The sequence below is a fragment of the Perognathus longimembris genome, chromosome 9 (assembly GCF_023159225.1).
Source record: "Perognathus longimembris pacificus isolate PPM17 chromosome 9, ASM2315922v1, whole genome shotgun sequence".
Classification (NCBI taxonomy): domain Eukaryota; kingdom Metazoa; phylum Chordata; class Mammalia; order Rodentia; family Heteromyidae; genus Perognathus; species Perognathus longimembris.
In genome coordinates this window covers 3,470,923-3,497,458 of record NC_063169.1, presented here as the reverse complement: position 1 = coordinate 3,497,458, position 26,536 = coordinate 3,470,923, and the positions used below count along the sequence as shown (strand labels likewise).

At 40.9% G+C, this 26,536-nt stretch overlaps 1 protein-coding gene across 6 annotated transcripts in view; it reads left to right on the top strand.

The window, feature by feature from the left end:
* Positions 1-26,536, top strand: part of Dop1a (DOP1 leucine zipper like protein A) — a 76,923-nt gene that overhangs the window by 25,496 nt on the left and 24,891 nt on the right. For all 6 annotated transcript variants that reach the window (XR_007212044.1, XR_007212045.1, XM_048353636.1 and 3 more), the window contains 15 exons: positions 2,643-2,742; positions 3,498-3,607; positions 5,145-5,253; positions 6,933-7,053; positions 9,099-9,218; positions 10,894-11,008; positions 11,656-11,889; positions 14,851-15,472; positions 16,052-16,326; positions 17,527-17,679; positions 19,363-19,460; positions 20,730-20,989; positions 22,292-24,281; positions 25,819-25,930; positions 26,250-26,429. Coding sequence is in view for 4 of the 6 variants with exons in the window: in XM_048353636.1 (XP_048209593.1) it covers positions 2,643-2,742; positions 3,498-3,607; positions 5,145-5,253; positions 6,933-7,053; positions 9,099-9,218; positions 10,894-11,008; positions 11,656-11,889; positions 14,851-15,472; positions 16,052-16,326; positions 17,527-17,679; positions 19,363-19,460; positions 20,730-20,989; positions 22,292-24,281; positions 25,819-25,930; positions 26,250-26,429 (4,599 nt within the window). In the remaining 2 variants the exon portion in view is untranslated. The remainder of the gene's footprint in view (positions 1-2,642; positions 2,743-3,497; positions 3,608-5,144; positions 5,254-6,932; positions 7,054-9,098; positions 9,219-10,893; positions 11,009-11,655; positions 11,890-14,850; positions 15,473-16,051; positions 16,327-17,526; positions 17,680-19,362; positions 19,461-20,729; positions 20,990-22,291; positions 24,282-25,818; positions 25,931-26,249; positions 26,430-26,536) is intronic.

The following is a 26,536-nucleotide window of genomic DNA, read 5'->3' as shown; positions in this document are numbered from 1 at the left end:
GAGAGAGAGAGAGAGAGAGAGAGAGAGAGAGAGAGAGAGAGAGAGAGAGAGAGTAGCAGGGCTTGAACTCCAGACCTCACACACACTATATTGGCTTTATTTTTTACTGGGTCTTTCCTGCATTTTATTCATATATATGTTGCAACATCTTGATTGGGTATTTGCTGGCTTACTGAATTATTTAGATTTTTTCATATGTAGACCTATTTCATTATATAATGTTGAACAATCTAATTTATTACAAATACTGCTGGTCTCAGTAGTAAATATTAGGAAGCTTTCTAGCTCAGTACACTTCAAAAACTATAACTTCCAAAAAGTCAAGCTTTCCAATATTCTTGTTTTCTATTAGAATCTCAGATATTATCGTGTATAGTATACTATTTTGCCTTGAGGTAGTAATATATCTCATTTATTTGAGAAAATGACTACCAAGTATCAAAAGTTAAATAAGCATAGTTCCAGTTAGTCATTCTTTCAGGCAGAAATATCATTCTGTTCAAAAGTTGGCTGATCAGCTCAAAACTATTAATGATTGGCACAAGTGCTTTTCCTTGAGACAACCCTCATATATACACACATATCAAATGTGTGTTAGTGTACTTGCCCTTCAATTACACAGGAACAAAGGCAGTGATGGACCTTGATAAGTTTTTGCTGTTTCCTCAACATTCTCAAAGAATTGTGAAACTGCCTTTAATTTCCTTTTTATTTATTTTTTTAGTGCTAAGGATTTAACCTATTGCCTCATACATATAGTCTGCCAGCCTTCAGCTAGTTTATAACCATAACCCATTTCTTATTCTTTATTTTTTATTTTACTCCAAGAATATGGCAATGAAAATACAATCACTACGGTACAGTGGGTGCCATAATTAAGGTACCAACCATTTAACCTGCTAATTGCCTTATTAGGAAATTGTTAGCACACAAAAGAAAAAGTACACCTTGATATTGTTAGGAATGTGCATAGTTGATTATTTTATAAGTATGTATAGCTGAATTTACCCTGTAGGCCTCCTGAAATTTTATCACATCGTCTTCAGGGGTCTGGTGGCCACACTTTGAACAGAAGATACCTGTGTTCATAGGAGCAACCGTATTTATCAGCCCTGGATGATCTGTGTTCCATACCACCTCAGTTAACTCTGATTTGGCTGAATTCCTTTCGAAGTTTTCTGAGCCTAGCACTGGTGGTTCACCCCTCTCCTCCTAGCTACTCAGGAGACTGATAGCTGAGGATGGCAGTTCAAAGCTAGGCCAAGCAGGGATGATCTTTAAGACTCTCATCTCCACTAAACTCTCAAGGAAGCTGGAAGTGGAGCTGTAGCTCCAAGTGGTAGAGTGCTCAAAGGGAGGGTGCCAGGCCCTGAGATCAAGCCCCAGGGTCAACATCAGGAAAAAAAAAAAAAAAGACGACGACAGTTCTACACCCAGAAAGGGCACTAACCAGACATTTGAACGTGGCTAGGCTGTTAGGTCCCAGGATGCTCAGGTCCTTGTATTGTAAAGCAGTTGTTAAACTGGTCCATTCCAACTTAACTTCTAATTTTACTCATAAACTGAAGTGATTGTGAATATTCTTACTATTAATTTTAGCTTTTTTCCATTTTTTTTAAAAAACCTTACCTCTTTTAGCTGAAATCAGATATATAATCATTTTTTAAATACCTAAGTAAGGTTATGGGAAAGAAATGAAAGAATTATTTAAGAATTAGAAAAAAGTTAAAATTTAAAATGTATTACATCTGAATGAATGGAGCAAAAAGGCATTTTACATGGTTTTCTTGTGTTTTTGTGTGTGTGTTTGAAATATATGAATAGAATTTTTTTTCAGAGTGGCAGCTCAGATATTTATTATTTTTTTCGTTGTACAAAGGAGTTGCCATTTAACGAAACAGTTTATAAGACAATGCATCTTGGTCAGTGTCCTAGCTTTCAACATTGTCACCCCCACCCCCGCCCCGGCCAAATGTGTGTGTATGTGTGTGAGAGAGAAACAGAAAGAGAGAGAGAGTATGCTAGGGGTTGAATTCAAGGCCTGGGCAGTGTCCCTTAGCTTTTTTGCTCAAGACCAGCACTTGATCACTTGAGCCACAGCTCCATTTCCAGAATTCTGCTAATTAATTGGAGATGAGTCTCAGACTTTTCTGCCCAGGCTGACTTCACACTGTGATCTTCAGAGCTCAGCCTCCTAGAATAGCTTGGTTTATAAGCATAAGCCACTAAATACCCTGTCTACAAGCAGGATTTTGAAAAAGAGAGCCTTGGAACTGATGAAGATGGCAGTTTTCTAACTTACTGTCTGTTGACAGTGAATGTGAAAAACTAATGGCAGGGTTTTCTAGGATCTCCAATCTTGCCTTAATTTCCTTGTTTATTGGATGTTAAATAATTCAAGTGATAGTGTCAGCTATCAATCCAAGTAGTCATGTGACCTAGTTTTCCTCCTGTTTCCTAATCTGTAAAATGGAAGTACTAACTCCTGCATTTGGGAAATCAAATGAAACTATGTTGGTGAAAACAGCTTGTGCACCTTCATATTCTGAGCATATTTTAAGACTTTTTTTTATAAGAGAAAAGGCAGTGGTATGCTTTGTATGTGCTTTTAAAAAGTGCAACCCCATTCCTAACTTTTCCAGGCCACTCGAGCAGACATGATCAGGATCTTGTCCGCCGCGCTGCATGTGGTACTGCGGAGAGACATGTCCCTGAACCGAAGACTCTATGCATGGCTTCTGGGTAAGTGTCGGGTATATAGTCTCATGGTTGGGAACAAACGTGTGTAAGTATATCAGAGTATGGATATGTCTTTCATGAAAATTAAATATATGAAGTATGTCTCTAGTGAAAAACTTTGGAGAATTATGTAAAAGCACAATAAAAATATAAACTACTGGTAAACAATATGAAGAAATTTCATACACTTCTTAGTCCAAAAGGCTATTTAAATTCACACAGGCATGTTCTCTTTGTCAAGATAATTTTCCCTCACACACACTGAAATCGTTGTGCTGTAAGTACTAAAATGAAAATAATGACAAAATTTCCAAAGCATTCAAATCATCTAAGGAATGAGGACTAGTAAGTGCCTCAGTCATGCAGCACGTCAGTCTCCGGCCAGGCAGTAACACCACTGCGCACACTTCTGTCTTCCCTACTTTTCCCGAATGTCTGGCCTGTCCTCGCAACTTCTCAGTACCTGGAGTGACAGGACCCTTGAGACCAATGCTTTGAGTCTTCAGTTATTGCACTGGTGAGACTGGGGAAAAGAAGACGACAAAACCTGGATAACTGGAAGAATACTATGATACTTGCGTATTGAATTGGTTTCCCCTTATTAAACTATCTAAAATGATCTCTTTTGCTGACATTGAATGGGCTACTAATTGGTAAGTGTTTAGTGCTGTTTTTGAGACATTTGCTGTTTGAGTATTGAGTGGACAATAATTTTGAGAGTTTCATTTTAATTCATTCTGTGGTTTATTTCCATGGAGGTTTTGATAACAACGGTGCTATCGTAGGACCCAGGAGCACAAGACACAGTAATCCTGAAGAACATGCCACATACTATTTCACTACCTTTTCAAAAGAATTACTGGTTCAGGTAATGGGTGCTTTTGTTATTCTGTATTTCATCACCAGAGTTACTTAAAAGTATAAAGCAAAAGACATACCTTAACATGACTTGCCTTAAAGGAGTGGAGACAGACTCAAAACTTCCTTAGAATTAAAACAGACAAATGGTTACAATACAATAAGCAGTCAGAAGTTGAATTCCCAAATAAATCCAGAGTTTGGTTTTTTTGGTCGATGTTGATTTTTTTGGGTTTTTTTTGCCAGTCCTGGGACTTGGACTCCAGGCCTGGATTTTTCCGCTCAAGGCTAGCACTCTACCTCTTGAGCCACAGCACCACTTCCAGCTTTTTCTATGTATGTAGTGCTGAGAAATTGAACCCGGGGCTTCATGTACGCGAGGCAAGCACTCTACCACTAGACCATATTCCCAGCTCCCGTTGTTACTTTTATATGTGTGCCTGTCCTGGGGCTTGAACTCAGAGTCTGGGTGCTATCCCTGAGCTTTTATGTCCAAAGCTGTTTTACTTTAATTAATACTCTACCACTTGACCCACAGCTCCACTTCAGCTTTTTGGTGACTAATTGACAAAAAGAACCCCACTACGTTCCTGCCTGGGCTGGCTTTGAGCTATGATCCTCAGATCTCAGCCTCCCGAGTTGCCAGGACTACAAGTGTGAGCCACTGGCACCTTGCAGGGTCTATTTTTTTTCTTTGCTGTTTTTATGACTTTTTTAAAAATTAAAACATAGAGTTCTCTCCTGTCTTCTATGAAAACTGGAGACTTTCCAAAAGTAGGCTAAGACCTACACTGCCTCCTATAAAGCACCAAGACAATTTGGGCTATCACAATAATGTAAGTGTGGTCAAATTGCTATCGTAATGGAAGTGTTAAAGTGGTCTATAGTTTACTTCATACCATTTTTACTTCAGTTATATTTATCCAAATTGTCTCAAAATAAACTAATAAAAGACATGCTATCTGAAACATTTTGTTTTGTTTTGTTTGCCAGTCCCGGGGCCTGAACTCAAGGCCTGAGCACTGTCCCTGGCTTCTCTTTGCTCAAGGCTAGCACTCTGCCACTTGAGCCACAACGCCACTTCTGGCTTTTTTCTATATATGTGGGGCTTCATATACATGAGGCGAGTACTTTACCACTAGGCCATATTCCCAGCCTGTATCTGAAACATTTTTAAGTGAGTGAAATAGAACACCGTGTGTTAAGTCAATTGTGAAGAAAATAATTGCTAATACTTCAGTAAAGAGATAGCATAGTTCAGAGTTCATATCTTAAACAGAAGCATTTTCATCTGGAGCACAAAAAAATTCCTGAATGTACTTTTCTTCATTTCTTTAACTCTCCTACTTTCCTGCCAAAGAAAATTAAGAACCTGTTTTTTTTGTCTCCAACCAGATGTATATAACTTTTTTTTCTGACCATAGAAAAAAAGAATTCAGAAAAGCAATATATATTCTTTCCATTATATATGGTTATACTTGTGAAAATGTAAGGAAAAGTTCTTTGAATGTATTACTGAATAACAAGTGTTCTTTTCTTTTGTAAAGGCCATGGTGGGGATCTTGCAAGTGAATGGATTTGGAGAAGAAAGCACTCTGATGCAGGATCTGAAACCTTTTCGTATTTTAATCAGCTTACTGGACAAACCTGAGCTAGGTAATGTATATAGGTCATGTGCTTTTGTATTTTTTCATAAGAAAAACGTGACAAAGTCATTAGGAAACTTGTTGTACTTTGAAATAGCTTTCAAATCCAAGTTCTCAACTGTTTCCTACAGAAGTCCCCAGTGCCAAGTTAAGATAAAGGTATTATAAATTATAGGTTATCACATGCCTCATTCCTTGCACTGCTAGCAAAAAAGTCACTTTTAAAGATGAATCTAAGTTCTTCTTGATGCTTACAAAATGACTGAAACTAGGCCCTCTATGGCAGTTTACAGAGTTCAAGTACCTCAACAGAAACATTTGGATTATACCGTCTTTTTTTTTTTTTTTTTATGGTACTAGGGATTGACCCCAGGACACTGTACTTGATAGGCAAGCAATTTGCCACTGAGCTACATCCCAGCCCAGATTGTACTGTCTTTATGACATGTTTTGTGTGTTTTCCCTTTAATCTGTATTATATGTTAGATCTATTGGAAAGTTGATTATGATAATTGGGACATTTTAAACCTGAATATTATCTAAAATAAAATGAAATTATAAAACTTGTAAATTTACAATTACAAATTTTATAATTTCTTCAGGTTATATGAAGATATTTAGGCTAGCTCTTAAAAGTGTAAAGGTGCCAGGTGCTGGTGGCTCATGCCTGTAATCCTAGCTACTCAGGTGGCTGAGATCTAGGATGGGCAGGAAAGTCTGTGAGACTTTTATCTCCAGTTAACCACCAGAAAACCAGAAGTGGCACTGTGGCTGAGAGTGGTAGAGTACTAGCCTTGAGCAGACAGCACCCAGGACCCAAGCTTAAGCCCCATGACTAACAAAAAAAAGAAAGAAACATAAAGTGAAGAGGCATGTCTCATACCTCTAATTCCAGCTACTTAAGAGGCTGAAATTGGAAAGATCATGGTTTGAGACCAGCTGGACAGAATATCAAGAGCTGATTGCAGCAAGAGCTGGGTACAGTAGTGAATGCTGTTATACTAACTACACAGGGAAGCCTAGAATAGGTGGGTTGTAGTCCAGGTGTATAGGCAAGGCAGGAAGTAAGAAGCTTTATCTCAAAAATAACTAGCACCAAATGGGTTGGAGGTGTGGCTTGGTAGTATGAACACCTGTCTAGTAAATGCCCTGAGTTCAAACCTAGTATCCCAAAAACACACTAATTTCAGAAAACAAAAGTGAAATTTTTAAATATGAAGATAATGGGTTATATCCATGGTAGTAGATGAAAGAGAACAGTAGATTAGAGAAAATTGGTATGTTTTATAGCAACAAGATTTAACCTCATGACTTTTAAAATTAATTAACAAATAATGATAAAAATAGCACTTATTGAATAGTCATTATTCTAAAAATTATGCAGTACATTTTACAAATATTTTTCCTAATCCTCAAAACTGTCACATAACTTAGTATTATTGTTCTCATTCTGGATGAGAAGACTTTAAAAGCTCAAAGAAGTTAGTTTGTCCAAGGTGCCAAAGCTATCACTTCACCAAACCAGTTTTCCAGATTCTGTTCTGAGAATCTATACTTTAAATAGGCATTTGGGGTGGGAAATGCTACTTTTTAAAAAATATCTGTTTTTAAATGTCCTTTATTCTGGCAATTTTTCAAATAATTGTAACTTGCAGATGCTAATTATTGTCTGTAATTTCTGTACTTTAGGACCTGTAATTCTGGAAGATGTCCTGATTGAAGTGTTTAGAACATTATATTCTCAGTGTAAAGCAGAATTAGATTTCCAGATGGAGCCACCCTTCAGCAAGGACCATGCTCAGCTAAGCAGGTACTTGCAGTTATTTCTCTCAATTATATGCACACTTGAATTCCTAGTAATATAACTGTGCTGTTTCCTGTATCAATCTTCTCCTATATTTCTCTGTTATATTTAGGCAAAGTACTTCTTTCCTAGTATCATATTATTTTCACATGAAATGGGCTCTAATGTGACAGTTTCCTTTACATAATTTACATTTCATTAATATTTCCTTGATAATTTAGAGATAATCTTAGACTTTCCTAATACTTCTATATACATATGATCATATGCAAATAAAAACATTTGAATGTAGTTGTTGATTTCTCTCAATATAATTACCTGTTGATATAATTTTGTTAGAGAAGCTAATGTTGATTTGACTTACTACTACTTCTCTCTCTCATTCTGTATTCTGTACTCTGTACTCGCTTCTGCCCAAGAATTTATACTGGCCTATAGAATATACAATTAGTTATTTCTTCTATAATCTGCTGGTTGTATTGATAGTATCACTTTTCTATAAGGACAGGTTTTTTTTCATTGTTAGAAAGGATAGGAGAACATAGGTAATAGTCTATTTTTTTCTGGTAGAATTTTAGTATTAATGGCTACTTATAGTAATAGTACTTTTTGTTATTATTTTTCAAACTAAAAATGATAATTTGGGTGAAACTGATCAGCAGCCTGTGGGTGGAGTCACTTTACAGTCCAGGCAAGATTAAGCTCTCCAAAAGAGAAATCAATGATTTGATTTTTATGTACAAGAAAAAAAGGGGGAAATGTAATATGGAGGTCAGATCTGGCCAGTGCCATCATTGGCTGTTGAGGGGTGTCAGACTCACTCCATCTCAGATTAAAGAGAGCAGAAGCCGACCCCATCTTTACTAAGATCTCCCCCACCAAGGTTCAAGGAACGTTCAAGGTTAAACCTGTGCCCTCCTATGAGTAGGCGTATCTACCTGCATCACGTGAGCCCCGCCAAATCCATGCGTGCCAACTCTAACTAGAATGATAGGTGGGTTCAAACAGATACTGTGAGACAGACTGTACCTGCATTGGCCACCCACGTGTGACCTGGCATGCTCTGTAAGTGTTGTAACCTCATTGGCCACCTGTGTGCGGCAAGCTTGACCATGTGGTGTTTGCCTTTATAACCTGACCCTGAGCGTGGCCCAAGGTGTGGCCCTGGCTGGCCAGCCTGCTTTTTAGGGATGCGGTTCCAGCTCCCAGAGTCTGGGCCGTGACCCTGGCCAGTCAGTATACTTTTCACTTCTCCAATAATCCATCTTTTTACTTGAAATACTTGAAAACAAACAAACAACAAAAAAAAGTAACCTTACTCTTTCATTAACGCAATCCTGAATAGCACAGGGAAACATAAACTTCTTCATAATCAAGACTGACTACTTAATTTATAGTTGCTAAAGGGAACAAAATAAGTTTGGTGCCAAATTAACAATTATGCACTTAAAAATTTCAAAAATAAGCCACCTATGGTGATGAACACCTTTAATCCAAACATTTGAGAGCAGAAACAGGAAATGTTCTTGAGTTCAAGGCCTATTGGATTATGTAGGGAGTTTCAGTCTAGTCTTAGCAAAACACTAACTCAAAAACAAAAGCAAAAAAGAGATGGTTCAAGAATATTATATGGGGGCTGGGGATATAGCCTAGTGGCAAGAGTGCCTGCCTCGGATACACGAGGCCCTAGGTTCGATTCCCCAGCACCACTATACAGAAAACGGCCAGAAGCGGCGCTGTGGCTCAAGTGGCAGAGTGCTAGCCTTGAGCGGGAAGAAGCCAGGGACAGTGCTCAGGCCCTGAGTCCAAGGCCCAGGACTGGCAAAAAAAAAAAAAAGAATATTATATGTTACTCTGATTTTTATTATGCAGAAAATTTACAAGGTTAATTTTTTATCTCATTCATGTGAATTATGAAAATTCAAATTTGAAAAGTTGTTATCTATAAAATAAAAATTATTTGTAGCAATCTTTTTACTGGCATATTTTTAGCAAATAAAAATTTGAAACAATGGGTGTTATGTAATTTAGTTTTTGTTTCTTTTCTTTAGTAAATTAAGAGAAAATAAGAAAACAGCAGAGCTGATTAAAACTGCCAACCTTCTCTTTAACTCCTTTGAACCTTATTATATGTGGGATTACATCGCGCGTTGGTTTGAAGAATGTTGTAGGTATGTTAAACTATTCGTTTTAATTTAATTGCATTCAATTTGACTGTTTTAAGTTCAATTTAATAAGAATGTTCTTTTATATATTCTGCTTCTGGAAAACAGCAATTATTTACTAGCCATAATATGACTCTACCTTTTCGGTCTAGGATACAAAAATTGTTGGTCATATCATGCTAGGATTGGAAAGTGGCTTGGAGATGAGTTATTCACTCTACAATAATCCAACTTCTCTGGGGTAGAGAAGATAGCTGATTTGTACAGTTAGGTCAGCACACTTTGCCTCAAGTCTTCTCAGTCTTACTGACAATCCCTACTTGGTCATTCCTGTTTCCAAAGCCCTAACACTGGTCCACATTGTTACTGGTGAGTGATGTCTGCCCTCTACCCCTTTGGATAAAATGCTACAGCAGAGTCTGGAAAACTCTAGCATAGAACTGAAGCTGAGTGAAACCTCTGGATTCTGACCCAAACTCTTTCAGAACCAGGTTAACCTCCCTAGCCTCAGTATGACATTGTCAAAAAGGAAATGCTCAACCTTTGGTTTAGAAGTCTTTAAAATACGAATGCTATCCACGTAACCCTCTAATGATTGAGGAGTTGGCTTACTCACTAGGCAGATGGTGGACATTCAGCTGAAAACCGTGTGCTAGGCATAGGGATCAGAGAGTCCCTGTCCTCAAAGCTCTGATGGTGGAGCAAGTAAGACCTGTGCACGTACGTTCCTGGGTTAAACTGAGAATGCAAAAGCATCGTAAGGAGACTCAGGAATGCAGATGAATTATGAGTATCTCTTACCACCTGGCCCTACTCTGCTTTTCACCCTCCTTATTGAACTATGCACATCTACCCTACTTTGTTTATGACTCTCTTCACAAACACATCCATGCTTCTTGAGCTAATCTCGAATCTTTCCTCAATACACATTACCTTCCCTGCTGCTGAGCCTACATAATACTATTTTACCTAAAATACTCTGCCCTCTTTGCCCTCCTACATGTGGTATGGTCCACAGGGAGATCACCTGCCTTTCAGTAGCCTTACTTGACACCCTCAAACCATTCATAGAATCAGGAGAAGCACGTTTATATTTATTTATGTGCTTTCATTTCTTACTAGTCAGGGACTGTAATTATCTTACCTTGTGTGTTCCAAGTATAGGGTGATGAGTGGTCATATAGTATTAATATGACTTTAATACTAATGTTTGTTGGAGGGATAATCTCTGCTACTTGGAGAGGCTGCCAGGAAGAGGTAACATTTGATCTCAGACCCTGAAGGATAGGTGTACTCTGGATATGAGAAAATGATGCTGGGGAAGACCATAGTCAAGGAGTACAATGGCCCCGAAGTTAGAAACCAAAAAAAAAAAAAAAAAAAACTTGATTTTAACTAAGAGATGAAAGCTATAATGAGTGTAATGGGAAATAAGTCTCCCAAAGGGAGATACATCAAGCATGCATTGCAGAGCAGAAGAGTGACAGAGAGCAGTTAAACCCAGGAATATTTGAGAATTTCCACATAGAGACTTTTGTGTTCTGCGGGGAGAGAATGTATGACCTCAGAACGCTACTGTATGTGAGTCACTGTTGACTTTGCCTTCATGAGTTACACAGTGATGTCACATGAACTCATATCTTTGATAGTACACTTGATAACGTGAATTTTGTCCTTGTAGGAGGACACTGCACACCCGACTTCAGATTGGACCTGGAGATAGTAGTGAGTCATCTGAATTACAGCTGACCAATTTCTGCTTATTGGTGGATTTTTTGTTGGATATAGTTTCTTTGGTAAGACTACACTGGATTGAAATTTTTAAATAGAAAAATTAAGAAACTCTAATAATGTAGTTCAGATGTTTCATGTAGATAAATCTCACCTTCCAGTAAATTTCGTGTTTCAATTATTTTCCCCTTTGGATAGCTTTCTGCTATAACATTTTCCTAATATATTTTCTTCTGACATATATTTATAATATAAATGGAATGTACTTCCTAACTGCATGCAGTTTTTTAACCACTAAGTATATAGTAACCTAATGATGCTTTTATACTCACTAAGGATTCTTTCTATTAAATGAAGATTGTTGGAAATATGTTTGTTTTCTCTCCTCAATCCTTTGCTTCCTCATTTGAAGCCTACTAGAAGTATGAGGGTGCTGTGTCAGGTAGGACCTTCGGCCTGTTTGGTTTTCAATTGATTCTGTTCACTTCTGTTGTGCCATATGTCATTAATGTGTCAGAATGGGTTATTTTGTAATGTCTGCTTGAAATACTTAGGGAATTTGGGGAAAAGAAATGTCGTAAGTTACCAGTAATAAAATAATTATACTAATTAAGGAGCATGGTCCCTGACTAAAACTATAGCTTTGTTTGTGCAGATTAAAAACCAGTAGTGCATTTGTTTATTTTTTTTTTCAATTTGCTGTCATTGTCAGGAGACTTACATTGAAATCCAGACAGAACACTTGCCGCAGTTGCTGCTCCGGATGATTGCTGCCCTGACGAGTCATCTGCACACACTGCGCTTGTCTGAGCTCACAGATTCCCTCAGGCTCTGCTCAAAGATCCTCAGCAAGGTCCAGCCTCCGCTGCTGTCCGCCGGCTCCGGGGGCGCCCTGCAGCTCCCCAGCGGGCAGCGCAACCCAGCCCAAGAATGGGAAGACAAAAAGGTAACTAGACCCGTCGCCTTCCCTCACGGCACAAGACTGGTGAGTGCAGTCACTCACCCACGGCTTTTCCACGTCAGTGGCTATGACTTATATGACTTATGAGTGCTAAGGCAGAAGGCAGACATCATGTGGACACATCTGGCCACCATGCAGCTCGGTTGTCTGTGTCAGGGCATCCATTATGATCCATACCAATAAATATTTCAAAGATACAGAAGTTTAGCTGGACTGATTGCTTAAATTCTATTAGCTTAATATTGTCTGTTATCTTATTGAGGTTAATAAGAAAATAGTTAAGGCAATGATAATTTTATCATTTCAACATTCTTCTAAAAAATGTATATGATTTTTAGATGCTCACTCACCTTCAAAGGAGAAATGTAGGTGAGTAAGTTCAATCTGACAGCCACTTCTAGACTTGGGCATTGTAATATGACAAGTTCTTCTGTTACATGTACATGTGCTGTAGAGTGAGATGAATATGATGTTTAGACTTAGCTCATCTGAGTCCTTCTAACTGCTAAGCTTACTGACTATAACACTGGTCGAGATATTTTAACATCATTTTTTTACCTTTGAAATAGAAAGTAATCTGTCTTCATTTAACAGTCTCATCATGGTGAGGCCCTGGCTTTCAAATAGTAAAGTAGGGAATTTCTGCTCTTCTCAACCCTTCTGTTGAGGTGACGTGTATTAAGCAGGTGATTACACATGTAATTGTAGCTGCAGTGAGTGCATAAAGGAAAGTATGCAGAGGAATCAGGGAATCAGGGAAAGGGGCTGAGCCGGCCTGGACTGGCAGCCAGTGAAGAGGGCTTTCTTGAGGTAGGAATATCTGAAGTGGAAGGACTCACTCAGTGGGGTGCTCGTCACCCAGGCAAGGCAGAAACAGCGCACAGGAGTGGAAGGAGCATCTGCAGAGGCTCTGAGGCTTAGGCGGTGTGCAGGGAGCGGGGAGGCAGGGCCAGGTCTCGGGGAGCCTCGTTCACCCTGGGAAGTCTTTTGTTCCTTATCTTAGGAGCAATAGGAAGACACTGAAGGGGGAAGGCGAGTGGTGGTATCAGGTTCGTGCATTAGCACACGTGCTCTGGCCGCAGGGCAGAGTGTGGATGGATGCGCGGTGCTGCTGAGGCGTCCTGGCAAAAGGGGGAATGGAGAGAGAAATGGATGGGGGGTAATGGTGCATTTAGGGAGACAAAAGACATGAATGATAGTAGATTGTGAAGATGCTGAGTAATCACTGCCATTCATTGAGTGTTTGTAAGTGCTAGACACTGTGTCTGGTTCTTTATATTTACTGGCAATCTTCTAGCAACTGGAAAATGGAATCACTGTCACCTCCGATACAGTGCAACTCTTTATCGAGGTGTCTTTGCCATGGTTACCCCAGAGGGCAACAGAAGACTTAATATGTTAAATGGAGAATTCCAGATACACCTCATCCGTTTTCAATTGTGTGCTGTTCAGTTGTGTGCATGGTAAATTCTCCTACTATCCTGTTCTGTCCTAAGACATGAATCATACCTAGGTTCATCTCACCCATGCTGTTTATCTATCCACCTATTAGACATGTAGGTGCCATCTTGGTTCCCAGAAGGGTAATACCTCTGTGCTTGTGTCCTGCCCTCTTGTAGTAGAGAAATACTGCAGCATAATGCCCATGTTATCTCCTTCCCAGTTCAAAGGCATTGAATCTGGTCATATTTTCACAGGAAGAATCATAAATAGGGCACAAAAAGGTATTTGAGGAGAGAGGGATGATACTCACCTAACCATGATTAATTATATAGTTATTACAGTCCTATTATGTGATTTGTTATTTTTAGTCTCTTACTGTGCCAAACTTAGAAAAGTTAAAAAACTTTATCCTATGTATGTATAAAGTCATGGCATATCTACGATTCAGTGCTGTCCAGTGTTTGGGGCATCCACTGCAGATCTTGGGGTACAGTATGTCACCCATGGAGAAGGGGGAATAGCATATACAAATTAGGAAACTGAGATGTGGAGATGTTAAATCACTCTGCAGTGCAGATCCCTAGCTGAGTCACTGACACGAATGGAAGGCAGGGAGAGAGGCAAGGCAAGGCAGAGAAAATACCAAAAACCACCCCTGGGTTTCTGTCTTTTTGATAATGATGAATGGTGGTGTCATTCACTGAAGCAAGAAACACTGAGTTTCAAATTATACTCCATCCCAGTCACCCAAAGAATTCATGATAGGCACAATTTTATTTACATAAACCAAGACAAACAATATCCTTAATGTTGGTACTTGTCCTCTTAAAGGAAAGCTTAATGCATTCCAACCCTACTACCGGAGCTAGTTCATTTGTGTTATAATTATCTCTTCACCTGTAGATTATAAGCTTTTTATTCCTACCATCTAATACAGTGTTCTGTGTCTGATACAGTTGGGTGTTCACTGAAAGCAATTAAGGTCAGTGGCAAGCATTTAATTGATACTCCAACAAATGTTCACATTCCTGCAGTCCTGAGCAGATAACCTGTTGATTTTGTTTCTAATTTTAAGACATTGTTTTTCCATCTTCTAATGTATCTCATTCTTTGCATTGTTTAGACATTTATACATTTTTAGCCATTTGGAAAATGGTTTCACAAACTAGATTAAATATATTCACTTGAAAAGAAAAACAATATCCTAATGATTCATATCTATGTGTGTTTTACCTCAAGATCCTAAGTTTATGATATGCATGTAATAAATAATAAGCACTTAGTGAATGAATATATATTAATAATAGTCATTGTAAGTGTACCAGTGTTATCTGTTGATTATTATAAACATGAGTAAATGTAGAGCATCTCTAAGAGGCAACAGATTGTAAATTAAGTTGTACAACAGTCTAATCTAAAAAGTCTCTCAAGAAAATGACCATGTCTAATTCCTAATAGGTAAATGTACATACTCAGTTCTGCTTTTTGAAAAATCTCTGCCAGGTATCAACAGTTTCGCTGGAAAATCCCACTGAAGTGTTCGAAGATGGAGAAAACCCACCTAGCAGCCGGTCGTCAGAGAGTGGCTTTACTGACTTCATACAGTACCAAGCTGATGGAACTGATGACCTTGACCGAGAGCTGAGTGAAGGACAGGGGACAGCTACTGTCCCACTTGGGAGCACGTCCTCTGAGACAGAGACAGCCTCCACGGTGGAATCGGAGGGAACGATTGTCCAGCCCCCGTCCAGACTCAGTCAGGGGACAGCCACCCGGAGCGGGAAGACGGCACAAAAGACCGCCATGCAGTGCTGCCTGGAGCACGTCCAGCCGTTCCTTACCAGACTCATCAACCTCTACATCGTTCCCAGGAGCTCTCTTTCTCAGGCTTTGGCTGCAGACCCCCCAGGGGATCTTGGGCAAACCCAAGGGGAGACTTCAAAATGGGACCAGGATTCACAAGGGGATGTAAAAGAGAGAACCTTGAATACACAAAAAACCTCCAAAGAATACCTTCCTGCCTTCCTTGCTGCATGTCAGCTATTCCTGGAGTGCTCAAGTTTCCCTGTTTACATTGCTGAGGGGACCCATTCGTCGGAGTTGCGTTCTGAGAAACTAGAGACTGGTAGGTTGTCTCTATTTATAGTTCACTGCGTTACATAGCGCACTATCCTTCAGAGGTGTCCAGGTATTAAGATGGGGGCACTTTTTAGCCTGTTAACCTTTAAACAGGCTGTTTATAAAATGTTTTAATGACTGTCTATAGTCACCATGGGGAAACCTCTGTGCTAGAAGGGGTTGTGATTCGATGGCTTCCCTAATCACCTGTAGTACGTAGCTAACATCAGCTCCACTCACTTCCCTTGTATAACAGTGTCATCTTGTGTACTTTTACTTAAAATTTCATGCACACAGTGCAGTGGCAACTGGATAGCATTTTAAGTAAATAATCTGATTAGTGAGACAGGAGGATAAATTATAGGACTTACATAAGAAAAACCCATATTGGAAAAAAAGTTTACGTAGGTCTTGCTTCTGCTTCATTTTTCTTAGAACTCTAAACTTAGGGAGAAACTGGTGTTGTTGATCGATCCTACTGAAGGCAGGAGGGGATGGTGCTTTGTTTCCTTGCGGCTGGCTTGGCCGTGCGTGTGGAAGGCCGGTGTGGCTCGCACCCACAGCCCCCGTCTTGGTTCCCTTTCAGACTGCGAGCACGCGCAGCCGCCCCCGTGGCTCCAGACCCTGATGAGCGCCTGCAGCCAAGCGCACGACTTCGGCGTCGCCAGCGTGGCCGTCTCGCTGGTCATGGACCTGGTGGGCCTGGCCCAGTCGGTGGCCATGGTCACGGGGGAGAACATCAACAGCGTGGAGCCCACACAGCCCTTGAGTCCAAACCAGGGCAGGGTAGCGGTGGTGATCAGACCGCCCCTCACGCAGGGCAACCTGAGATACATAGCGGAGAAGACGGAGTTTCTCAAGGTAAACTCCGAGATTCCACAGGCCCAGGACCGTCACGGCACCTAGGCCCCCAGAGCTGCGGAGGAAGTAATGCACACTGAGAAAGATAAGAACTCGGCCCGCAGACCGTTTCCAGATTGGGGGTCCACGACAGTTTCACCTTTCACTGAGTACAAGCTCATCTGTCCAAAACTTCTATGAAAAGTTTTGTGACCACACACACGCGTGCGCACACACACACACACGATATTTCCTGAGTTATATGATAACATTCCAAAAAAGTTGTATAGCCTTTGATTCATCTAACACAGTGATTTAATGTGTGTAATTGTGTGTGTGTGTATATATATATATATACATATACATGTATATGTGTGTGTAATTTATATAGAACTTGGGTTATACTACATCTTAGAATGCATTCCATCTTTATATATTAAAACATGTTTGGGGTTTTTAATCATTTTAATTGTGTTTTGCCAAACATAGTGTGATACCCATCTGTAATCCCAGCACTCAGGAGAAGGAACCAGAAGGAAAGGAAGGCTGGGGATATAGCCCAGTGGTTAAGCACTTGCTTAGCACATGCAATGACCTGGGTTTGAACCCACACACTGCAAATAAATACCCCTCCAATTACTTTCTCCTGCTTGACAGAGTTTTAATGTTCTGGTGAACTCTGCAGATTCTTACTATTACTTGTTAAGTACTATGTTAACACATGTATGATACTTACGAGTGACTTTATAAACCTCTTCCGCCCAGTAGTAGTACAGTACTTACTATGCAAGTCCCTAGGTTCAATTGCCAGCACTTGAAGAAAACTCATGTATAATTTCAATATTCATGTTGCGAACTGTATTTTACTCTGCAGGAATTCAACGTGAGATTTGTGTCTTGTTAAAGATAATGTAGTTTAATGTTACTAAAATAGTGAAATGAGGTTTTACCTGCATAAAAAGCTCATTACATTTCACACATTTAAAAGACATACTACTAAAGTACTACAAGGTTCTGAGCAAGTGAGCAGCCAGGAGGCTTTACTTTTACATTTCATCCCAACAGTGCTTAGTAAACACTAACACATACCGAGTATTAAAGACTTTCCAAGTATGGTAGTCAGAAACTAGGTATTATCTTGTCCATACTAAGAAATATTTGCTAAATAAGATTTTGTGTTCTGGTTTTGTAACCTAGTCACCTTTCTGTCTTTTCTGGTAGCACGTAGCTCTGACCCTGTGGGACCAGCTGGGAGATGGGACCCCCCAGCACCACCAGAAGAGCGTGGAACTATTTTATCAATTACATAACTTGGTTCCTTCTTCTAGCATCTGTGAGGATGTGATAAGTCAGCAGTTAACCCATAAAAACAAGGTAAGTGCTTCCCTTATCCTGCATGCATGACACACATCTGCATGCACACTTCCAAAAAGTTAAAACTCTAGTTTATTACACCTGGCATCTGAATAACCTATGATACCACTTTGTTTAGTGTGCTATTCATATCTTTACAATACAGTGTTCTGCTCGGTCTAGAAGAAAGATTTTTTTTTTTTTTTTTTTTTTTTGGCCAGTCCTGGGCCTTGGACTCAGGGCCTGAGCACTGTTCCTGGCTTCTTCCCGCTCAAGGCTAGCACTCTGCCACTTGAGCCACAGCGCCGCTTCTGGCCGTTTTCTGTATATGTAGTGCTGGGGAATCGAACCCAGGGCCTCATGTATCCGAGGCAGGCACTCTTGCCACTAGGCTATATCCCCAGCCCAAGGAAAGATATTTTTAAAACATCAATAATATGAAAATTTAAGCATTCAAAAATCAAAGGTTAGATTTCTTTCTTGGCCAAAGGCACCAGTAGAGGCAATGACGATGAAAGCTGTTTCTGGTCTAAGATGTTGGGTTTTTGAAAGAAGAGCCAGTGGCTTTACATGGATCGCATTGATACACTTATTGATGTACATGAAATTAAATAATATGTAAGTTACCTTTATAAGCTGGATAGTGTTTGTTCTTGTGCTAACATGTGAGATTATATTATTTCCATTATAATATAGAAGGCTTATGTTCCTAATGTATATGAAGTGATACATGAATCAACTATGTTGACTGTGACAGATGGACGGGTGGGGCAGATGCCAGGTAATCTAATGACGTTTGTCATCACCTGTGCATCTGTGTAACATAACTGTAATCTTATTGGAGAGCTTTTAGAAGTGCACTAGCCTGTTTTTAAAAACTGGAAATGCTGCGGGGTTGGGGTCATATTTACAGAGGCACTGTGTTGAGTATGAGGGACTTAGCAAGGAACAAAGTGGGGAGTGAAGGAGTAATGTTAGTAACAGTATCCTAAGAAAAGTGTTAGCATTCTATTTCTCCACCATATTCTTTCAAATTTGAACAGAAATAAATTTTAAATCAGTTATTTGCATATATCTGTTGATGTACAAACAAAGGCTTCATAAGAAAAGCATTAAGCCCACAGATAAAGCAAACTTGCTTCTGTCCTGTGAGATGCAATTTTTAAACAGTTTTAATCAGGATTCAGTTTTTTGCTTGAAGCATTCAATGAATGCTAGAAGAAAAGTGTAAAAATCTGATAATAATCCTAATATCTACTGATTATATATTAAAATATGTTTACTATTCCAAATATATTCTTCCAAATAGTTCAAAAGTTGCTTAAAATATTTTTCTTAAGGATATTTTGTTGAGATGCATACTTTCTAGGGGAAAAAGTAATTTTGAAAGTAAATGTTCATATTTAGCATGAGGAAAGAAAATGCTTGGTATCAAAGCAACTTGCCATGCATGATACCACCTGGCCCTTTTTTAATGTAGTACACAGATGAATGCAAATCCAAGCTACTGCTTTTGATGTAGGGGAGGATGAGCCTTCGAGTTGAGAATTTCTGTCTATATACAGGTATTTTGTTTCAGTTTATTGCCGTCCATAGTTGAGTTTTGTAGGTATTGAACATAAAACTAAATTACTACCTAGATTTTGCTAAAATCACTTTATATCTCCAATAGAGAACAAAATGATCTCTCCTGTTCCTCCTCAGAAAATTCGAATGGAAGCGCATGCAAAGTTCGCCGTCCTCTGGCACCTCACACGGGATCTCCATATCAATAAGTCATCTTTTGCACGCTCTTTCGACAGGTTGGCTACATTTTGTATTCAGAGTTCAGAGTCATATGTCCTACTGTTGTTTCCTCTTGAGTCCTCTATCTAGTTTGACAAGGGTGGGAGGTAGACATTTGCAATTTTTATTAAAGGAATTGATTAGCACTCTGGAAACTTCAAGCTATATTGAGATAGCATGGCAGTTTCACTTACCAGATTTCCCTCACAATTTCTCAAAGCACCTAGTGCCTCCTACTTCCACCGAACCAGGATTCACCAAGTCCCTTTCTAAGTGCTAGGATAGGTGCCTCTCTCCCCCATTACATACAGCAATGATCAGGGCTTTCTTGAGCCTATGTTCACATTCAATGATATTGCATAACAAAAGTATGTTATTTTCAATCTTCAGCCTAAACTGAACCAAATTCCATAACTGAAAGCACAAACCCCTTTCCATGTAGTTGCCTATGATTAGTTTTGCTTTTCATCTGGACCCAAAAGCAACTGAAGTGATTTATATATCAAATAACTTCCAAGGAAGTGCCATTTATAGGTAGGTACATGAATTGTTACAAGATGACAGTCTGACCAGCAGGTCTCATAGAGGTGGCTACAAATCTATGAAGAAAGCCTCATTTCTGATAAGATATGTGCTCTATTGAACATCAGTTCAGGTAGTGTTCTTAAGAGATTTGCTGTTGAGCCAAATATTGAACTCCTATGGTAAACTATTCCCTGATCTAGGTACTTCATAAATAGACAACTCTGACTTCACATCTTTCTTCATCTTATGAATAACACAGTGGAGGTCCAGAGAAGTTAAGTTGCTTGCCCAGATCCCACAAGAAATTTAAGTGTTAGGTTTTCTGGTTCTATACCATATTTCCATGCCTTCCACAGAAGGTCTTTCCTGGAATTCAGCACATATCTTTAAATTCCTGAAGAGAAGAACAGACCACCCCTGATAACCATGAAATAGCGCTGACTTACAAAAGCCATCATACTTCATATCAGTGTATCCGTTGATCAGACATAAATTTATTTCTGTACTTTAGTAAGTAATGTGTGCTTGTTATATTTCAAAAGTGAAAGTGTATTCGAATGGGAAAAATACTTTTCTTTTTTTTTCATTGTATCTTCTGAGATTTTGATTATAAAAACATGGTGGTCAAAATTTATGTTGAAATATGATGAACTTAAGTAGTTAAGTAGTTGAAAATAAACACAACTTCTAAGATAATTGCAGGAAAATGTTGGAATTGAAGACGTTTTGTTCTCTGTTTTAATTGTTTGTGTGTATTGTAGATCTCTGTTTATCATGTTAGACAGCCTCAACAGCCTGGATGGCTCTACGAGCTCCGTGGGGCAGGCCTGGCTGAACCAAGTCCTGCAAAGACATGATATTGCCAGAGTTCTGGAGCCATTGCTCTTGCTCCTGCTCCATCCAAAAACGCAGAGGGTTTCGGTGCAACGTGTACAAGCCGAACGTTACTGGAATAAGACTCCCTGTTACCTGGGAGAGGAGAGTGACAAGCATTTCATGCAGAATTTTACCTGCAGCAATGGTGAATATCACACAGAAGTAGGGCACCTTTATTTAGAAAGAAACTAAAGAAAGGCGCCAAGACTCTGTAGAAACACACTAGAGATGGGGGCCAAGCACAGTGGTTTGGTTCAGGCTTCACCAGAGCGGTAACTGGACTGTGTAAAAGGCTTCTAAACATGAGCCGCCTGCTTGGTAAGATAACCTTTGTTTAACTCTGACCTCAGAGAGATACCAAGATATAGGAATTAGACATATGACGTTCTTTGTTCTTACAAAACAGCCATCATCCCTGCACAGAAGCAATCCCTGGACAGTTTGTAGAGAGTGGACTTTGTGGTAAGAGGCCATTCTTTAGCTTCCCTCCTGTGGCGTCCCCTGGATGTTCTGAACCATTGCCTCAACATCTTGGTGGCAACACTTTACCTCCACAGTCCTGCTTACTGCTGAATTCTTACCTCCCCTTCAAAATCAGTCTCAGACGCCACGTTTCCTCGTGAACTTGGCAGAGTGCTAGTATGACAGTAAGCTTCCACCTCTTCTAACATATGCCCCCAAGTAAGGACAGAATGGATGGAGGTGATGGTGGTCTCCTGTCAGCATATGGAGCGGGCTCTCTTCCCTGCTCCATCACTGTCGGTCAGTTTAGGGGCTGACGTCAACTAGATAACTCATTAATGTTTACCGAATCTTGTGTTAAAATCAAGAGTATTTTTATATTTAACTACATTCCAAACTATTCAAGTTCTCATACACAGCACAACTACAGGAAGTATCACAAGGAGGAAAAATAAAATTTTATCTTGTAATAAAAAGAATGTCTTAGCTGGGTGCCGGTGGCTCACACCTGTAATCGTAGCCGCTCAGAAGGCTGAGGTCTGAGGACTGAGGTTTGAAGCCAGTCCGTGCAGGAAGCTCAATGATACTCTTAATCACCAGGGAGCTGGAAGGAGAGCTGTGGCTCAAGGGGTAGCGCACTAGCCTTGAGCTGTAAGAGCTCAGGGACAGCTCCCAGGCTCTGAGTGCAAGCCCCCAAACTGGCACACACAAAAAAGAAGGTCTTACATGACTTATTTTAGGGAAAAGAGGATAAGCTGTTATATTTGCGTCTTGGTGTTCTTAGTAAGCTAAACATTCTCATAGTTTCCACATGACTTCTGACGCACGTCCCCTGTGATTTTCTTAAAAGATCTAAGATAGTATATAGTTTTAATAATAAAATATAAATTAATGATGAAAATAATGGTCAAGGTTTTAATTGGATCTGCCTTTTTACACTTCCATTAATACATTTTGCATCTTTACTATTTTTGTCTTATGCCAGTAAGCCAGTCTCAGCTCATGGCATCGAAAGGAAATGGTGAGAAACCACTTACCATGGATGAAATCGAGAACTTCAGTCTCACGGTTAACCCACTGAGTGACAGGCTGTCCCTCCTCAGTACCAGCAGTGAGACGATCCCAATGGTTGTCTCTGACTTTGACCTTCCAGACCAGCAAATAGAAATACTCCAGAGTTCGGACTCCGGGTGTTCCCAGTCCTCAGCTGGGGACAACATGAGCTATGACGTTGATGCAGAAAATATGAACGCCCCGGAGGACTCTCACATGCTCAAAGCGAGCTCCCCGGACAGCGATGTTCAGCAGTTGGTGTTTGACCTAATACACCAAGTTGTGAGTGGCCTGGAAGCAGAATCGACACCAGAAACATCCGAGATAGACATGGAAGCTCTTCCCCTAAGTGGTGGTGACTTGGATCTCAGAGAGGAGGTGGTGAAAAGCGAGGATCAGTCCACTCCCCAGGGGCAGAGTGCTTTATTGAGTAATGAAAGCCCTCAGTTTCTGTCGGTGTCCTCAGAGGAAGGCCAAGAGTGCTTGGCAAATGGAATCTCCAGAAACAGTTCCTCACCTTGTATTTCAGGAACCACACAAAGTCCCCATGACTCCTCTGTGGCTGCCACAGAAACCAAATCTAGGCAAAGGAGTCACAGTAGTATCCAATTCAGCTTCAAAGAAAAGTTACCAGACAAGGTCCCCGAGAAAGAAACAATTGTTAAGGAGGCTGGCAAACAACCAGGAGCAAAACCCAAAGTAAAACTTGCCCGAAAAAAGGATGATGACAAGAAAAAAACTTCAAATGAAAAACTCAAACAAACCAGCGTCTTCTTTAGTGATGGTCTGGATTTAGAGAACTGGTACAGCTGCGGAGAGGGAGAGATCTCCGAAATCGAGAGCGACATGGGGTCTCCCGGATCCCGGAAATCTCCCAACTTCAACATCCACCCTCTCTATCAGCACGTGCTCCTGTATCTCCAGCTGTACGACTCCTCAAGGACTCTCTACGCCTTCAGTGCCATCAAGGCCATCCTGAAAACTAACCCGATTGCCTTTGTAAACGCCATTTCCACCACGAGTGTCAACAACGCCTACACCCCTCAGCTGTCTCTGCTTCAGAATCTGCTGGCGAGACACCGCATCTCCGTCATGGGCAAGGACTTTTATAGTCACATTCCAGTGGACTCCAACCACAACTTCCGGAGTTCTATGTACATAGAAATTCTTATTTCTCTCTGTTTATATTACATGCGTAGCCATTACCCAACTCACGTCAAGGTCTCTACACAAGATTTAATAGGCAATCGAAACATGCAGATGATGAGCATAGAAATTTTGACTCTCCTCTTTACTGAGCTGGCCAAAGTAATAGAAAGCTCCGCGAAAGGCTTTCCTAGTTTCATCTCCGATATGTTATCCAAGTGCAAGGTTCAAAAAGTGATTCTTCATTGCTTGCTGTCATCTATCTTTAGTGCTCAGAAATGGCATAGTGAGAAAATGGCAGGTAAGAACCTGGTCGCTGTGGAAGAAGGGTTCTCAGAGGACAGCCTCATCAACTTCTCAGAGGACGAGTTTGACAATGGCAGCACGCTCCAGTCACAGCTTCTTCGGGTGCTTCAGAGGCTGATTGTTCTCGAACACCGGGTGATGACTATTCCTGAAGAGAATGAAACAGGTTTTGATTTTGTTGTCTCTGACCTGGAACACATCAGTCCCCATCAGCCTATGACTTCTCTTCAGTATTTGCACGCCCAGCCGATCACCTGTCAGGGCATGTTCCTCTGTGCAGTGATCCGAGCTCTGCATCAACACTGTGCGTGTAAGATGCACCCACAATGGATTGGCTTGATCACATCTACCCTGCCTTACATGGGAAAAGTTCTACAGAGAGTTGTTGTGTCTGTGACCCTACAGCTGTGCAGGAATTTGGATAACCTAATTCAGCAGTACAAATATGAGACAGGGTTATCTGATAGTAGGTAAGGGTTCCTTTTAACTTGGTTGCCATTGCTATTTCTCACATGTGTAACTTGAGCGGGGATAAGCAAGTGGTAAGAGTGTGCCTTCAGCATACACATGATCCTGAGATCAGTCCTGTACACCTCCAGAATAAAATTCAAAAAAAAACAAAATAAGTGACCAGGTTTGGGGAGGTCACAAGTGGTATGGCATAGTCACAAGAAAAGTCAGCTTGAAGAAGAGTATCAGAGAATCTGGTATTAAAGAGACACAGAACACTTACACAGCGCCGAAATTGATTTTGGTGATCTTTCTACTCACTGGGGAAAATAGCAGGACTCTGTTAGCAAAGAGTTTTCCATATTTTTTTTCTTTTTTTGCTGGTCCTGGGCCCTGTACCTGAGCTGCTTTGGCTCAAGGCTAGCACTCTACTACTTGATCTATATAGTACCACTTCTGGCTTTTTCTGTGATTAATTGGAGAAGAATCTCATGGACTTCCCTTCCCCCCGGGTTGGCTTTGAACTGTGATCCTCAGATCTCAGCCTCCTGAGTAGCTGGGATGACAAGCGTGAGCCACCAGCACCCAGCCAGTTTTCCATATCTTTTTTTTGTTGCCAGTCCTGGGCCTTGGACTCAGGGCCTGAGCACTGTCCCTGGCTTCTTTTTGCTCAAGGCTAGCACTCTGCCACTTGAGCCACAGCACCACTTCTGGCCGTTTTCTGTGTATGTGGTGCTGGGGAATCGAACCCAGGGTCTCATGTACACAAGGCAAGCACTCTTGCCACTAGGCCATATCCCCAGCCCAGTTTTCCATATCTTTATCTGGCATGTTATCTAAGTGCAAATTAATTTCAAGCTGGAATTTAAATTCATAAATATTTTCCTATCCAATTTTACTTCTTCTTTTGGATTTTCCTGAGTTGGTGGCAAATTCTATCTGTGTCTTTAGGCCACGAAATTCAAAATTGATCTATGAAAAGTTAGCCCTATGTTTAGTACACAGATGTCTGGTTTATCTCCATTGTAACTCAGCTGTTCCTTGTAAAATAGTAAACTGTGGCGTTTAGTAATATTTCTGCTATCCCTTGTAGCCAGAGCCTTGCTGGCTCGGTTTAGTCTCTATGGAATGAGAAAGCCAAACACAACTCTAGTGCATTTAGACCGACCAATTCACTTATTGATAGGTTAGGAAGCAAAAGTCCCTGACATACTTTATAATCATTTATTCATGCTACTTCTTTTTTTTTTCCCCCAGTCCTGGGCCTTGCACTCAGGGCCTGAGCACTGTCCCTGGCTTCTTTTTGCTCAAGGCTAGCACTCTACCACTTGAGCCACAGCACCGCTTCTGGCCGTTTTCTGTATATGTGCTGCTGGGGAATCGAACCCAGGGCTTCATGTATTAGAGGCAAACACTCTTGCCACTAGGCCATATTCCCAGCCCCTCATGCTACTTCTTGAAATGCCTAATCTGTGCCTGGCGCGTGCTAGATTTTTACTAGTGGTTACAGCAAGAGCTATCACAGAACCAGTGTTGATCCGCATGCCTGTATTTCAGACCTCTGTGGATGGCATCCATTACCCCACCGGACATGATTCTCACTCTCTTGGAAGGGATCACTGCCATTATCCATTACTGTCTACTGGATCCAACTACACAGTACCATCAAGTAAGACTTCAAAACCTGTGTGACTCCTCCTTTATTTTTTATTTTTTGCCAGTCTTGGGGTCAAAGCTAGTGCTCTACCACTTGAGCCACAGCACCGCTTCTGGCTTTTTCTGGGCAGATAAGGGTCTGGCGGACTTTCTTTCCCAGGCTGGCTACAAACCGCGATCCTCAGATCTCAGCCTCCTGAGCAGCTAGGATCGGAGGCGGGAGCCACGGGCGCCCGGCTATGACTCCTTTCGTAAGACGGTGATGTCCGGCAGCTGCCCGCCCGCCCAGCACTCAGTCACTGTGCGCTGCTTTTCTCCCTCCTGCTTCATAGCTCCTGGTCAGCGTTGACCAGAAGCACTTGTTGGAGGCGCGTGGCGGCATCCTGTCGATCCTGCACCTGATCTTGTCCTCCGTGACGCTGCTGTGGGGCATCCTGCACCAGGCCGACGCCGCAGAGAAGATGGCCGCCGCCTCGGCCGCCGCCACCACCATCAACCTCGGAGCCACAAAGGTGCGACCCTCAAAACTCCCCTCCACACCGATGGACACTGGGGACAGTATTGGCAGTGCTTTGCATAGATTAAGGATCAAATGGAAATTTCACTGAGATAGGGTTGA